Below are 15,031 nucleotides of genomic sequence, written 5' to 3' on the forward strand. Positions count from 1 at the left end.
ATGGGTTTGGTTCACACCAGACATCTGCTCTCATCCCCTGCCCTTTCTCAGCAATTCACTCCCCAGCTCTGGCCCTATGCTCTGTGGGTGTCCCTTCTCCCCCCTCAGACAACACTTCCAAACCTGTATGAAAACCTGATCAAGGGCCCCAGCCAGCCTCAAAAACAACCTGTAAAGCCCAGTGCAATTATGCTGACCTAATTCAGACAGCGATGACATTGAGAATAAAACTGAACTTCAACCAGTGCTATGACCATATTACAATTAAAAATTTCCCAGCAACCTGCATTTATATATCTCAATACCACAAAACTCTTCTATTCACACCACCTGTGAAGTTTCATGGCGGGGTATGATCGTGCAAGGCCAATTCAGTTGGTCTCATTCATGTATTTATATCTTCCACCCTCTTCTTCCCAGCATAATAACTGGAAGATCAGACATGGGTGCAGCAGGATCACGGAAAAAGGAGCAAATCAATAACACACACAGCTGAGTAAAGTCAAACCAGAAACAACAAGGGTACCCCCAAAACACCTAATCAGCATCCCCAGGAAGCCCCCCAGCCTGCAACACAAGCGCACTGCAAGGCCAGCCAACCAAAGGCAGCCACAAGGATGCTACCTCAAGCAGCAAGCACTGAGTTATTATACTGGAATGCCAAATATTTAATAGCTCAGTAATAAAACAACATGTGTTCAGTACCATAAGAGTGTTCTTGCCCAAAGCAGCCCACAAACTCCACGTGCAGAAAATACAAATTAAACGCTGACATCAGAGAAAGATTCTGTTATGCTACAAGAACAAAAAGCAAACAAACATTTTGTTGTCATGAACAAAATGTTGACCTCTGCTTCTCTGGGAAGGCTTCAAGAAACAACATAACTGTGGGGAAAAATGTGCAGGGCAGCAGAACAGAGCGGCGTCTGGCCCTAAAGGCTGCCGATATGCCCACGCAGCACCAGTCCCTCCAGACTGCTCCTCCAACACAACCCATCCAGTAGGAAAATCAGTTGTGGAGCAATATATATGCCTCAGTTTATCCCAGTTCTCCACTATCACTGGGAATCCACACACAGACAGATGCCAGCCCTCTTCCTCATTTGTCAGCGTTCCAAAGTATAAAAGAAAAAGAACAGCTGGGCTGGATGGGCTGATCACATTTCAGTCAAATCAGTGCAAAAATAAAAAGTTCAGGGAGAAGGTGTAGCAGAATGAGTCAAAATTCATCCACGGTATAAAAGCTGAATTTTATGAAGGTATTTGAAAGTTAATATGCGGTCTCTTGGTCACACATTTTAACCACACAAGCTGCTCCCTGTGACCTCCAAATAATCAACATTCTGTGTGCTAGCTGTATTGGTCATGAATCACATTTTACTTTAAGTTAAAGAAACTCTCCCTTTGTTACTCATACTTACAGAACAGAAAGTGATTTTATCAATAAAAGGTTTAAGAACTGCAAAAATAACATCACAGACTATTGCAGCTTTTTAATGAGATTTTTCTTGGTCAGACACACACCAGGCATTTCCAGACATGACTAAACTCCAAAATTCCCATTCCCAATTAACACATTCATTACCCAACAAGCCCTTCCTCCAAAGCACGAGATTACAGCTGAATCTGATGGTCTTCGGGAGAATAATTGGCCCAGCTCCAGCTTCACCAGCCTTCATGTTTATTTTTACAGGCACGGCCTCCAGCCCAGTATGCAACCTAACACCCAAGTCCATTAAACTTTCCATCAAATACACTTAAAAACGAACAACAGACAATCACATTGTAGGCCGTTCTCTGACTGGTTGGAGTACACCTTTTTCCTTGTTTGCACATGACAACTTTGAAGCACCGGTTCCTTTTGAAGGAGCTCAGAGTGGTCATGCTCAGTTTGAAAAGAGGACCATTGGGAATCCAGGTCTGATCCAGCTCTTGCAAGGGGAGCTGTTGCAGAGAAGACTTGGCACTAGGATTTCCAACATTAAAAATTCAGCGTCAAATGTAACTACCATGACAGAGACTAGGAAAGACAAAAATTGTATTGTTTTCTGCTGGAATGAGCCCGTTTATCTTGTCATCTTTGGCTATGGAGAGAGATCTGGCACTGTTCATGGAGGGAGTGATCTGACTCGCATCCATCTATAGGGCTGGCTAACACGATTATGCCATGTCTGGCCAACTTTAAAGCTTTTTCAAAACTACTCACATTACAGGTCTCTTTCCCCACAACAAACCCCTTTGAAGGTTTATAACTGCAGCTTGGTTTTAAAACTAACATATGCAGCACAGACACAGCTATTGATTCATAGAAAACTGCTTAAAACCTGATGCTGCAAAAGCTACGGTCAGATGCTGTAGAAACATTTCAGTCCACTCATATAGCTTCTATTTGACTTCATTTTTTTAAACTTGGACACCATTTTTGGTAATGCCTACAACTGGGTAATGACATAAGAGGTGACCTTACAATCCCAAAGGCTCAAACTGTTGCTCTCCAAATGGATCTGAGGGGCCAACTTCTGTAGCTTGTTAGGACTGAGAAAACCTGCAGTCTTTGCGGAGCACCGACAGCAGTCCTGTATCAGTTTATCTCAGCTTCTCCAGGAGAGCATGCAAACTACAGACTTTACATGGCAAAGCAAACATTGCTTCCAGATGGAACAAAGGCTCCGTTGTGCTCTTCTAAGTCTAAAAACAGAAATGCAAAGTGTGGCTTCCATGAGTGAGGCTTGGGAAGAGGAGAGTGGCTGGCGATAAGGGAAAGGGAGAGAAAAGTTTGAAAAGTAATGCCTGGCTAATGCAGCGAGAGCCTTCCTAACTGCTCTGTACTTCAGACAGCAATCGTGGTAAGAGATTTGCAGGGCATTCAACTGATGTGGAATGAAGATATTATTCCCCGAGTGGTTTGGGAAGCAAAGCCATGCATAACTTTTCTACATGGTAGCAGCATGTGGCATGGATGCGAATAGCGATGCCTTCCATCACTAACATACCAAAAGCTCTAATAGTTGAAGAGATCTGCAACATTCTGCCTTTACAGCACGGATTCACAAACAGTATCTCTAAGACCTTAAAAAACTGTCACACTATCAAACAAATCCGGAGATAAAAAGGGCAAATGACACTGCAACATGCTGCATTCGCAACAAACTATAATTCAGCTACACACACGCACAAAATCCTTTGTTTTTGGCAACAGTTCAAGCTTCCCGACAGAGCTCCTTTAAGTGTTACTCTTTCCCACCTGCAAGGCAAAGGAGCCTACACTGCTGGAGAAAAGTGACACCCTGTATCACCTGCCAAAGCACATAATGCAGCTAATTACATTGCACTTCAGTACCAGAGTGGGAGACTGAAGGAAACACAGGTTCCACTGTCACTGCCTCGCAGAACTGCTTGAAGACTGTTGTCAGCTAGCATGTAATAGGTGATAAAAATAAAACAGATTACCCAATTGTCAGTCAAGCTGATTTATTTCTGCCCTAAAGTATAAAAAAATTACAGATAAATACGTTGCGGTCCATAGCAGTTTACACGAAACGTCTTGAGCAATCCACTGCCATGTGGTTTATGGCAATCCTCATTAACAGACTGCACAGGCTGGGGTATCCTCACCAAACAGGTTTCTGTCCTCAGTGCTTTAGGTCAAACTTCCAAATAGGACCCAAAGATAGGCAAGGTAGGACTTCTATGCTCAGTCTTTAGGCAAACATCTCCCTTCTCTTTTCCTTCATATATTCTTGAGCTAAAGCAGAATGAAATCATTCAGTATCCCCCATTTTTAGTGTAGGTATTAGGAATGCACTGCTAACCCTAATATTCAGGTCAGTTACACAAGCCACGGACTGGATGAAATCCTGCATCCCAGAAGAGGCAGCCACAGCAGGACTTGTAGGGAGCTGGATGGAAGAGCAGCAAAGAGGAATCCAACTGCTACCTGCCTGCATTGGCACCTAAGGCTTAGCAAAGGGAACAGGGAGCGTCTTCAGGGAAAAGAAGAGAGAAATTTTTGGAAATGTAACTCTCAAGTCACCAGGGAGAATTCTTTAACCATTTTGGAAGAAATCTCTCTTTCTGTAAACACAGATGAGCTTCGGGTTCTTCGCTAACAAGGTTTGTATGGTTCCTGAGAATCCTCATCTTACTTTCATTTTCTAGTTAAATTAAACTGCCAGTACAAGCACAAAAAGTGAGCAGATGGAGGTGAAACAAAAGCAGATAGATGCAACTGTATTTTGCTAGGCTAATGCTTCTGTAGAGAGAAAAGAACAGGCGAGGTTGAGTAGGAAAGTTATGTTGGAATAAAGATGCAGCAAAGAATGAAAAACAGAGGTACAAAAGCACAGACTATAATAAAATAAAACCAAAAAGGAATAGAGGAAGCAAACATAAAAACAATACAGATCCTCCGATGCTGGAGGATGGAAAGGAAAAAGCATAATGAAACCATGAAGATTTAAATGCTTAGCAAGGGGGAAAAATATAGTCACACTAAAAATTAAAGTGGGGGTATAATTAAATACAGAGCACATCTATTTGATTGTAATAAGCTGCAGACAATTGCTTGCAGCTCATAGCTCTATTTTGGCTTAAACATTTCAGCTTCACTCTTGAAAGACTTATCTTTCACCAGAGGTCTTGCAAATTACTACAGATCATTAAGTTCCTACAGCCTTCGCAACACCATGCACATTTTAACAAAAATGGAACAAAGAGATGAAGCAGGAAATGAAAGGCTTAATTGGAACCACAATTTGCCCCTTCATTCCCAGCCTGTGCTTCAGCTGTCAGTTCACAAACTCTCTCCTACTGATCAGCATTCTGATATTAACATACTGAAGATTTTGATGATTACTCCCATGTATACCCAAGCTTAAAATCAAGCCATTCTAAGGTACACAACTTTTTTTTTTCCAGCAATTTACAGGCAACAGGCACCACTGAAAGCAGCCCTAGCACACTTCAGACACACACTGTTTGTACATCAGCCTGCTCTAACGTCCTGGAGGTACCTTACCTGTTGCTTATTTGCAACTTCACCCTCCTTTGACAAAAGCAGTATCAAAATCAACGTTACCAACAGTAACATTGTAAGAAACAGAACAGTTTCTTACGAAAACTGGAGACACGTTGCACAAAAGGGAAAAACAAAAAGGAAAATCATACCAGGTGGAAAAATTGAAATGCAGGTAGTCCACTATGGAAAGGTCTACAGCTCTCGGAAGAGTTCTGAGACAAATTTAGTTTTTTCTTGTTGTTGTTGTTGTTGTTTTATTTTATTAAAGAAAGGTAAAACTGTCCCCAGTGCAACCGTCTATGTACAGGTATTCAGTCTATCCACATCCTTGTAAATACACATATATTTCAAGAATGACAACACAGGTCCCCAGAGGATGCTATTTGTTGACATATACTCACATATACTTCATTGTGATCAAAGCGCTTTTTCAGATTATTGATGAATGAATCTTCATTCAGCGGCTCTAAAAGAACCATATCTCCCACCCCTATCATGTCATCTAAAAGTGACGTCTTGACCTCCATTTTGGCCATTTCCTCCTGCAAAGAAAGGAAGAAGAGCAAAGTTAGCTCAAAGTTATTCTAATTATTCTAATTTTTCATAGGTGTTAACCAGCAATACTATCTAAGGTTCACAAACAAAAACCCCATCAAATGAGACTTCTTTAAATTGTTTACCTACAGTGCCTCAAATTAAAGCTCAGATAGGTCCATATCCTGATCTGAATTTCCTTCTCACCTTACCCGCATTTCTCCAACCCAAACATCTTTCAAGCAGAAACCAAGCAGTTGAATTTGCTCGAAACCCCACTGTTTTATCTGAAATCATGAACAATGTACTCCAGAGTGCATATAATTCATTACAGTGCTGCTCTTGGTTACCTGAGGCTATCAAATTATTTCATTTTCTAACCAGACTTGATGAAGTTACATATTTATTTGTAATTTTATTGCTTAGCATGCAACAAGGCAGCTGATGAGAAGAGGCTACATCTACATAATTGGAGTGGCAAAAGGCAGAAGCGGGGATAAAACAGGGAGCCAAGATTAAAGTAACCAGTGCTGATAAAGTAATTCAGATGAAGAAGTCGAAGTGAGGCCAGAACTCAATATCTATTTGATCCTTCCACGTGCTTATCCCTCCCATCTAACTGCTAAAGAAGATTCACCGAGCCCTCTTGAGAGCTCCAAGCACCCAGTCACCAATTTCAGGCATCATGGTGATGCTTGGGAATGAACACTGCAGCAGGAACAGCTCTGCTGACAACACAAAGCAGGAACCCACTACTGCACAGCTACAGTGACACAAAACAGCAATGGAACTTCCCCTGTCAGCTGTAAACTCTCAGCTATTGAAGACTACCAATTTGTCCTTGCTCCCCACACCAAGGCAGCATATTTTAAGTTCTTTTTTTCTCAGTTTCCAAAATGTCTTTCAGCAGTTAGTGCCTCATACAATCAGTCTTAGCTCACCATTGAAGCTAACCCATTCGACAGCTAATCTAAAACAAGTGTAGCCTTTTAACTCTTGCTTGTGTCCACAACCACTACATGCCGTTTGATTTTTGAGCAGTGAGTGACATTTGAGGGACATCAGATCAGGGCTTAAGTCACGTTTGATGTTTTTCCAAATTCAGCAAAGAGAAGCACAGCTCCCCAGGCAGCTACGGGAATCACTACAACAAGGGCCCCAACCTGAACCAAGCCTGGGAATTGCTAGAAATTCACATGGAAAAGCAAAAACAGTGATGAACTATGGTAACCAACCAAAGCTGAGTCAACTCTGCTAAACAAACAAAAAAGCAGTTGTTTTAAACATAAGCGTTGGATAAATATATATATTTTTTTAAAGAGAAAAAGGCTTTTGTTCTTAAAAGTTCACCTCTCTGAAGCCCCCAAAATATCTTAAACATTCACAAAATCTTTCCAGAGGTATTGCTTCAATTTCTGCATCCCATTAAGACGAATTCTTTACACTACCAGTCTTGTTTCTGTGACCCCATAACTTTCCATAGAGCAACAACTAAAGTCCAAATAATTTTTGAAGGCTGAAAAAAAAGAAAGTCCTTGAGTATGGAACTTATTAAATAATGGGTTTGTAGCCAAAAAAAAAAAAAAAGAAGTCCTAATATGGGCAATTGCAACCTAAAATTACACTTCTAAATAGCATACCTCATCTACCATTGTGAAATGATGTACCACCTACCACACTTTATGCATCACTGCTTGGGAATTTCAAGACCAGAGCAGCCAAACCCATCAGGAACGCTTGCGTATTCCCGACCTCAGATGCACAAAGACACTCTATCTACTTCTAAAAGCCGGATGAGAAATTTGTATACAAACATGAACTTACCTACGCATTTAAGAATTTCAGTTTTACAGTCAAAGGCTTATTTTCATCTTGCTGGGTATTTTTTTTTTCCCCAATCATTTAATATCATGCTACAGTAAAACTATTTCACTGACTGCCAGAAAATATTACAAGCATAGGTGATCAAAAACAGACAATATACCTACAGATATCCCGTTAAACAGTGAAGCCTCAAAAACATTTGAATTGCATAGTGGCTCAAGTTCTGCATAATATCGCTAAAATCAGCCATCAGTGTTTCAGGACTGTCAAGGACAGCCAACAGTAATGTCTGAATTTACATGAAACATACTAAGATTGAATGCGATAAATAATTTAACTTACTAGAAGCAATTAATCAATTGGAGAAAATCTATGTATATAACACCCTCAAAACACAAAACGCTAATTTTAAAAGTAGCTCTAAGAAAACTCAAAAAGTTGACACGCTACACAGAACTTCAAAAAGCATATATACAACTATACATAAAAAACCTTGCTGGAACTGCAAGATGAAACTTTCATCAAGACTTTTTAGCTGTACGTCACCAAGCTCAGAAACTCAATCCAAATCCACACCCAAGTATTTATAGAAATCTTTCCTCATCAGTCCCGGTGAGCTTGCTCACCACAGTTTGGAGAACTGCACACCAAAGCAACCTGCTCCTTCCTCCATACACATTCTGGCATCCTTTCACAGTTTCTCAGGAATGATGTTCATATAACCAGGACGATGAGAGGGCTGGGACCAAAATGTGTTCTCAGTGGCTCAGAGACCAGAAACAATTAAAACCACAGCTGTGCTGGTTGGGGAGCACCAGCAGACAGGAAATGAGGTTAGAGGAAAGAGTCAGAATGGCTTACATCCTTTAAAACAAAGACACCCCACCTGAACAGGCCCTACAGGAAAGCTGGGGAGAGGCTTTTTATACATAAGGGCATGCTGCAAAAGGACAAGGGGAAATGATTTTAAACTGGAAGAGGAAAGGTTTAGACTAGATATTAGGAAGACATTCTTTACTGCAAGGGTGGTGAGACACTGGAACAGGTTGCCCAGAGAGGCTGTGGATGCCCCCTCCCTGGAAGCATCCAAGGTCTGGCTGCACGGGGCTGTGAGCAACCTGGTCCAGAGAGAGGTGCCCCTGTCTGTAGGAGGGGGGTTGGAACCTGATGATCTTACAGGTCCCTTCCAACATGAAGCATTGTGATTGTATGTTCAGTTATTTTCCTAGGAAGGCTCTCGAAAGGGAGATTTTTTTGTGGGGCGGAAGTGAGGCTCTATGTGAACTGGGCCAGAATTTCAAACTGAAAATTATCCATTGATTTAAATAATGCACTGCTTTTGTGACTACAACGTGTCATTTTGTTGACATCAAGAAAAAACAACAACACTGTACAAAAGATTACAGCTGCCAGTCACTGAATTTTTAATATGGCAACCAATTACCTCAGCATAAAAGCAAAACCCATCTAACACAGTCTTAAACTTAGATTCTTCATCAAACGTTTCCTGAGCCCTACCACACCCACTTAAAATCTTCCAAATTTACCTTCCTTATCCCCAAAGCACACATTGGCAGCGTTTCAGAACATCTCTCTTTCCTCCATCCATTTGCCAAATCTCTTCCTCCTCGCTCTGGTTTTGCGTCTAGGCCTTAACTCAATGAAGTGAGAAAGTTTCAACACTTTTCCATTCTCAGGGAATTTAAAAAAAAAAAAAAAAAAAAAAAAAGCTTGTTCAGTAATCCCTCACAGCTTGACCTATTTTATGTTGGACACAACTTGCTGTGCAGGAGAAGGGCTGGGCATGCTATACCCATAACACGCTTTTATCCACGCACTGTTAGACATAGGCTTTTGGTATCTATTGCTTGTAGGGCCTGGGAGTTCATCCTGCACTCACACCCAGTGAGGCCAGCTGGATCTCATCCTTCCTGTCCCTCTTGGCCTCAAAGATGGCAAATTGAAAACTCCTGAGCCACAGCAGTCTTATCATCAGCCCATCTGAAATGAGAACTAATGGCAGCTATAAATAGGAGATGATACAGAGAACAGGCAAACCCCCAAGCCTTGTACAACTACATTCACATTCCTCTAAGGGGAAATGAAGTAATGCCACATTATTGGCATAGAGCACACTATGGAATTGTCCAGGTTTTTCCACACCGTCCTCATATGGGGGAACAAGAACAACTGCAGCCAGGCAGCCCTCACTCAGCACAAGTTTGCACTTGCTGCACCAGGATTACCACTGGCAGCAGAGGGGCTTGCAAGGTTTTCTGTGGCATTACAACAGGGCACAATTTTCCTCCCACAAAAACTATCACAAGCAGAGGAACTGTGAAATCTTATATTTTAATAATAAGAGAAAAAAAATAAAGCTACATTTCCTGACATCAACACATCGGAAGATCTTGATTCCACCCAAAGAAAATATCTCCTTTGCCTCCAGACTCCATAGCGTTTTAGTCTCTGGACACAGCAGGGCACAACCAGCAGCTCATACCTGCTGCCCAGCAGCTGTGTGCCAGAAGAACCTGCAGCCCTAGCTGAGGGATGTTCCCCATCACCATCAGAATGCCAAAAAGAAGGGTGTGCAGGACACAGCATGATGCTGCAGCTCATGGCTCCTTGCCAAAGTCTGACAGATTGCAGTCAGGAGGGTTAAGTGGTAAGGATGGCAACAGCAGCAAAATGTATTGCTAAAAACAAAAATTATAGAATGGTTTGGCTTGGAAGAGATCATTAAGATAACTGGTTTCAATCCCTCTCCTATAGGCAGGGACATCTCCCACTAGACCAGGTTACACACAGCCCCAGCCAGCCTGCCTTTGAACACTTCCAGAGTGGGAGCATCCACAACCTCTCTGAGCAATCTGTTCCAGTCTCTGACTACACTCACAGTAAAGAACTTCTTCCTAATATTTAGTCTAAATCTACCCTCCTACAGTTTAAAGCCATTTCTCCTTCTCCTTTTGCTACATGTCCTTGTAAAATAGGTCCCTTCCCAAAATGCTTCTCCAACTCTCCATCTTTCTGCATGGCCAGTGTCTGTATATCTTGTGAGCTCATTTCTGTTCCTCCACCAAGCAGTGCCACAGCACCACTGAACACTCCAGTCTTTTCCAAACTAGAAAAGTTTAGTTTGTAGCTTTAAAATTAGACAAGGTTCACACCAGCTTACTACCAAGCAAGACCTGTTATCTGAAAGCCTCGTGTAACTTCTTTTTCTGTAGGCACTGACCATCAGCCATGCATACAGATTTCTTCAGTAGTTAACAGCAAATAGCTCCAGTAAATTGCACCAGTCAAATGTAACACTGGGGTATATTTGTGTTTAGATTGCAGGAATGTTTGCATCAGGCATCAGCCCAATGGGAATGGCTCTTTAGCAACATCAGATTACTGCAGAGTTGTGCTCCAGTGACTGCAATTTAGATGACAAAAGATTTGCCCAGAAGAATTCAATAGCAGAAATGAGCACTCTGTGGGCTGATGCTGTGGAACGCCAGGATTTAGCTACAGATTGTGCAATTTTCAGGAACCAAACAGGCCACTTCAGTACCGCTGAACAACCGCAGTCACGTGAAGCAACACCATCCTGTAGGAGCTTAATGATGAAGGCTCAACTGCAGCTTAGAGAATTGCTATAACTACACTCTATTTGGGAGTTTGAAGGATGTTTACTGGGACGTTTTCTCCCGCTGCCACAAACAGCAGCTTAAGCTCTCCTCATTAACAGCACCAAAGTCATAGAACCATACAATCCTACAATGACTTGGGTTGGAAGGGACTTCAAAAATCATCTAGTTCCAACCCCCTACTGTGAGCAGGATTGCCAGTCACTAGATCAGACTGCACAGGAGCCCATCAAGCCTAGCCTTCAATGCCTCCAGGGATGGAGGGCAGAGCAGAGGGAGTCAATCACCTCCCTCTCCCTACTGGACATCCCTAGGTGCAGCCTAGGATACCACCGGCCTTCCAGGCTGCAAGAGCACAGTCCTTTCTCAATGCTAAGGAAATAGGTTTGGTTGCCATTGCCAGATTGTTCTGGGGTTGCTTTTGGCTGTACATGACCCCTGCCATGTAAAAGGTGCACTGGACCTCATCACAAAAAGAAATTAACTGGAGTCACGTGTGCAGCATGTATCTCACCCTCCTCCTCCCTAACAGAAAACCAACATGTGACACCTGGGGACAGTAAGGTGCTGGGTTTATATTTTTCTAAGTATGTTTTCTGTTCCTTTTGCCTACCAGTGAGCACAACACCAGCTTGGACATTGCCTACTACAGTAAGAGCCTGCAGGGTGCATCTATTCTATTTCTACTTTATACTCCCAGCAGTACCAGCTTTCAAATTACTTGCAATGACTGTTTGGCAACCATGGCACCATAACCACCACCTGTAAGCGCACATCAGGCTGACCTGTTTCCAAAGGCAGCTTGCTTTGAAGCTGAGCTGCCTGGGTCATGCAGTCACACAGGCTTTGGGGAAGTAGCTGTAAAGCAGCTATTAAACTATCCAGAGCCTGAAAACTGAAAACTGTGGGGTGTGTGCTTGCTTTTTTTTAATTACTTATGTTTTATAGAGAGAGCACTTAGGGAAATTTCAATGCATCTGGAAATAAGGTCTTCACTAACACAGCTGTTTTGATGTCCAAAATTTGATCAACTTCCCGCTGATTTCAGCAGAAACAGGATCCATGGCTGCTGCTTACATTTAGGCTTTTTTAATCATTGTCTAACCACCACGTTTTGTAGTCATTCCAGGTCCACATCTTCAAAAAGGGATAAAATACTTAGGAGGAAAGGGAAATCTCTCTTTTGTACATACCTCGCTACTATCCTCTTGAATCCTCCTCGAAACAGGGAGTCAAACGTGATTGTAAAACCAAAAATTGCCCCATGTTCTGCCTTCTTCCCCTACAGACTACGTTTACTACATTTCAAATGGACAGTGCTCTTCAGACCATGATTCTGTGATTTTAAAAGCTGTCAGTACAGAACACGAACACAGAAAGAAAACAGCCTCATTCTTTTTTTTTTCTTTGTTTTTTTTAACAAAAACAAAAATCAGCTCTCGCTACTGGATAGTCAGGGGGTGTCCTTTTAGATCCACTATCTTCATCTTTCAAGCTGCCGCTGAAACTTCCTGCCAATTTTTTGGGATCCCACCCAGTCCAAAGGTTAGGTTTGCACAGTTGTTGCAGAAGCAGGGCAAGGAAACCAAGGTAGCCCTTATTTATTTTGGGGAGTCCTCTTTGTTTGCTGTATGTGACGCAGCAGCAGCTTGCTGCCACATCAGAGCCTGTCTTCAAAAGATCCCCATGTAGCAGATCCTCAGAAAACACTATTCGAAAACAACCCACCTCACAAAGTCACAGCATTTCTTTCAGGAGAGGTTTCACTCCCCTGGGAGCAATCCAGCAATCAGCAGTAATCTATACCAGTACCATTCCTCCTTCTATGATTATGCCATTTCTTTCCTTCTGACACAAGCACGCAGGCACAGAGCAAACTGCTGTGCCCTGCAGGCAGCACAGGAATCACACACTCCCAGTACTGCCAAAAGAAACCTGCTTGTGCTGTGTCAGTAAAATGTGTGTTAAGAGATACCTTAATACCAAAGGGTTAATACACCTAATACACGATAATCTTCTCAAATGTTCAGGTTCCTTCCCCATTCAACACAGTGAAAAGCCTCAAAGATATGCAAAATATAAAATAACATAATAAGTAAAGCCACAGCTTCATACAGCTCTAACCACTGAAGGGAAAGAAGCCACAGAAAATCTTCCCAGACATCCTTGAACCTGACTTAAGACAGAATATGGACAAGCACAGAGCCACTGAGGTCCAGATCTCAGAAGAACTGATGGTGTCTCAGTGTCCCCAACCACCCATCACCAAGCCTCCATGATAACTGAGCATAGACTGGGAAACACCATCACATGCCCAGAGTCCAGTCCAAGGGCCAGTCTACAAAGCAAAGTCCAAGTGCCCATGCACTTGTATTCACTTCCAGGACTAAAGTCTGGGTAAAACTGCAATGTACGTGACTGAGAGTACTGTGTATTTTCATAATGTTTACTTTCCTGTTGTTTAAAACACGAGGAAAAGAAGTCCAGAACACCACCCAATAGATTTATCCATGCCCACTGAACCCTCCATCTCCTGAAAACTTCATCCAGCAGGCTCAGCCAGCATCCACAGCTGCCTTGAGATGGACATGGCAAGCCATGAAGGCAAACCACGTTCTTCCTCTTGGATGTTTTCAAGAAAAGTGTAGATAGGGCACTCAGGGACATGGCTTAGTGGACATGGTGCTGGTGGGTCAGTCAAGAACCAGGTGATCTCAGTGGTCTTTTCAAAACCTTAATGATTCTATGATTCAAGGACAGAAGAAGCTTAGATAACTTAACAGCTGCTCTTAGACGAGTACGTCTCAAGCACTGAACAACATCCACAGTTTGGTCATTTTCATTCTCAGCAGTCTCTTTCAGTAGTACATCTGAAATCACAACATAAAAGCCATCAGTTTTTAAATCAAGGTATCTCAAACTATTCCTCTGTATCTCCATCCTATCAAGAGGCATCCGGGAAAATGCGGACAATTCAAAAGGCTGCATTTTGACACATGCTAATCCCTCTACTCCAAAAGTCCAGAAAGGTAGATGCCAGCACACATTCTAAAATCTATCAAGATAAACTAAGTCATTCCCAAATAAAATGCAACACCGCACCTCCCCAAAATAGCTCTAAAGAAAGGAGGAAGGGAAACAACCAGTCTAAGGGCAGACAAACTCAACATGCACTCATAGGTACAGAGCTTTCCCTCGCTTTGTCTCAGCAAGTGTTCCCATCTGGCAGTTTTGGGAAGCCAGAAGACTCGTTCACAACTTCCCCGTGTCAGAAGTGTGCTGCAAGGTATGAGGAGCTGGGCTGCAGCCTTGCTTGCCAGCGGATTTATAGGGGTTTCTCCTGGAGCAAGCTTCATTTCAGCACAGCCTCGGGCTCTTTGATCACTCAAGGTAATCTCCAGAGGCTTTTTAACCACCGCAGCCTGACAGCTGGGTAACTGAGCAATGACGGCAGTAGCTATGTCTATTCTGCGTGTTTGAGACTGGTGCCAAAACCACTGTATCATACAATCGTGACTACTATATGCTACAGCTTCTCCAGAGAGCAGTTTGTCAGCCTTCTCATGTTTCATGAGAAATAGCTCCAGCAGCACGTCTAATTCCTAGCCTAAGCGCATTCATGGTCAGCTAATAGTTACTTCTTTCTTGCGCTAATGTTGCTTTGCGCCAATATTGTATTGGTGCTTCGTTTTGAAATGTAAATGTTTCTTCTCCCTGCCTGGTGCTTCCCTTCTTACACCACAGGAAAACACTTGGAGAGCACCTTCTCACGGTCCAGCCATACCCAGGTCTTCCTGTGTTCCTCCACGGCTTCCCCATGCCCCATACTCCTACAGGAGCCCTTCTCTGCTCACACTCCTCCCTGAGCTCAGCATGGCTGAGCAGGGTTAGCAAAGGCTGCACGGAAGATTCCCACAATCTTCACATCCACAACAAGGAATATTCCCTCCAAGAAACAGGGATCCCCGCTATTCTTTTTCCTTCTCCAAAGCAGCACTCTTCACTTGCCCTCTGTGAC

General features: G+C 42.7%; 1 protein-coding gene across 10 annotated transcripts in view; it reads right to left on the minus strand.

Moving 5' to 3' along the window:
* The window catches only part of MYO1B (myosin IB), a 166,508-nt gene that overhangs the window by 76,961 nt on the left and 74,516 nt on the right, over window positions 1-15,031 (minus strand). For 9 of the 10 annotated variants that reach the window (XM_090144302.1, XM_090144299.1, XM_090144297.1 and 6 more), the window contains one exon: window positions 5,419-5,559. In XM_090144302.1, the coding sequence (XP_090000428.1) occupies window positions 5,419-5,559 (141 nt within the window). Of the gene's footprint in view, window positions 1-5,418; window positions 5,560-8,001; window positions 8,094-15,031 lie in introns of those variants that run through there. The other variant, XM_090144305.1, reaches the window with a different exon arrangement.

The sequence above is a fragment of the Phasianus colchicus genome, chromosome 7, assembly GCF_987193195.1.
Source record: "Phasianus colchicus chromosome 7, bPhaCol1.hap1.1, whole genome shotgun sequence".
Taxonomy (NCBI): Eukaryota; Metazoa; Chordata; class Aves; order Galliformes; family Phasianidae; genus Phasianus; species Phasianus colchicus.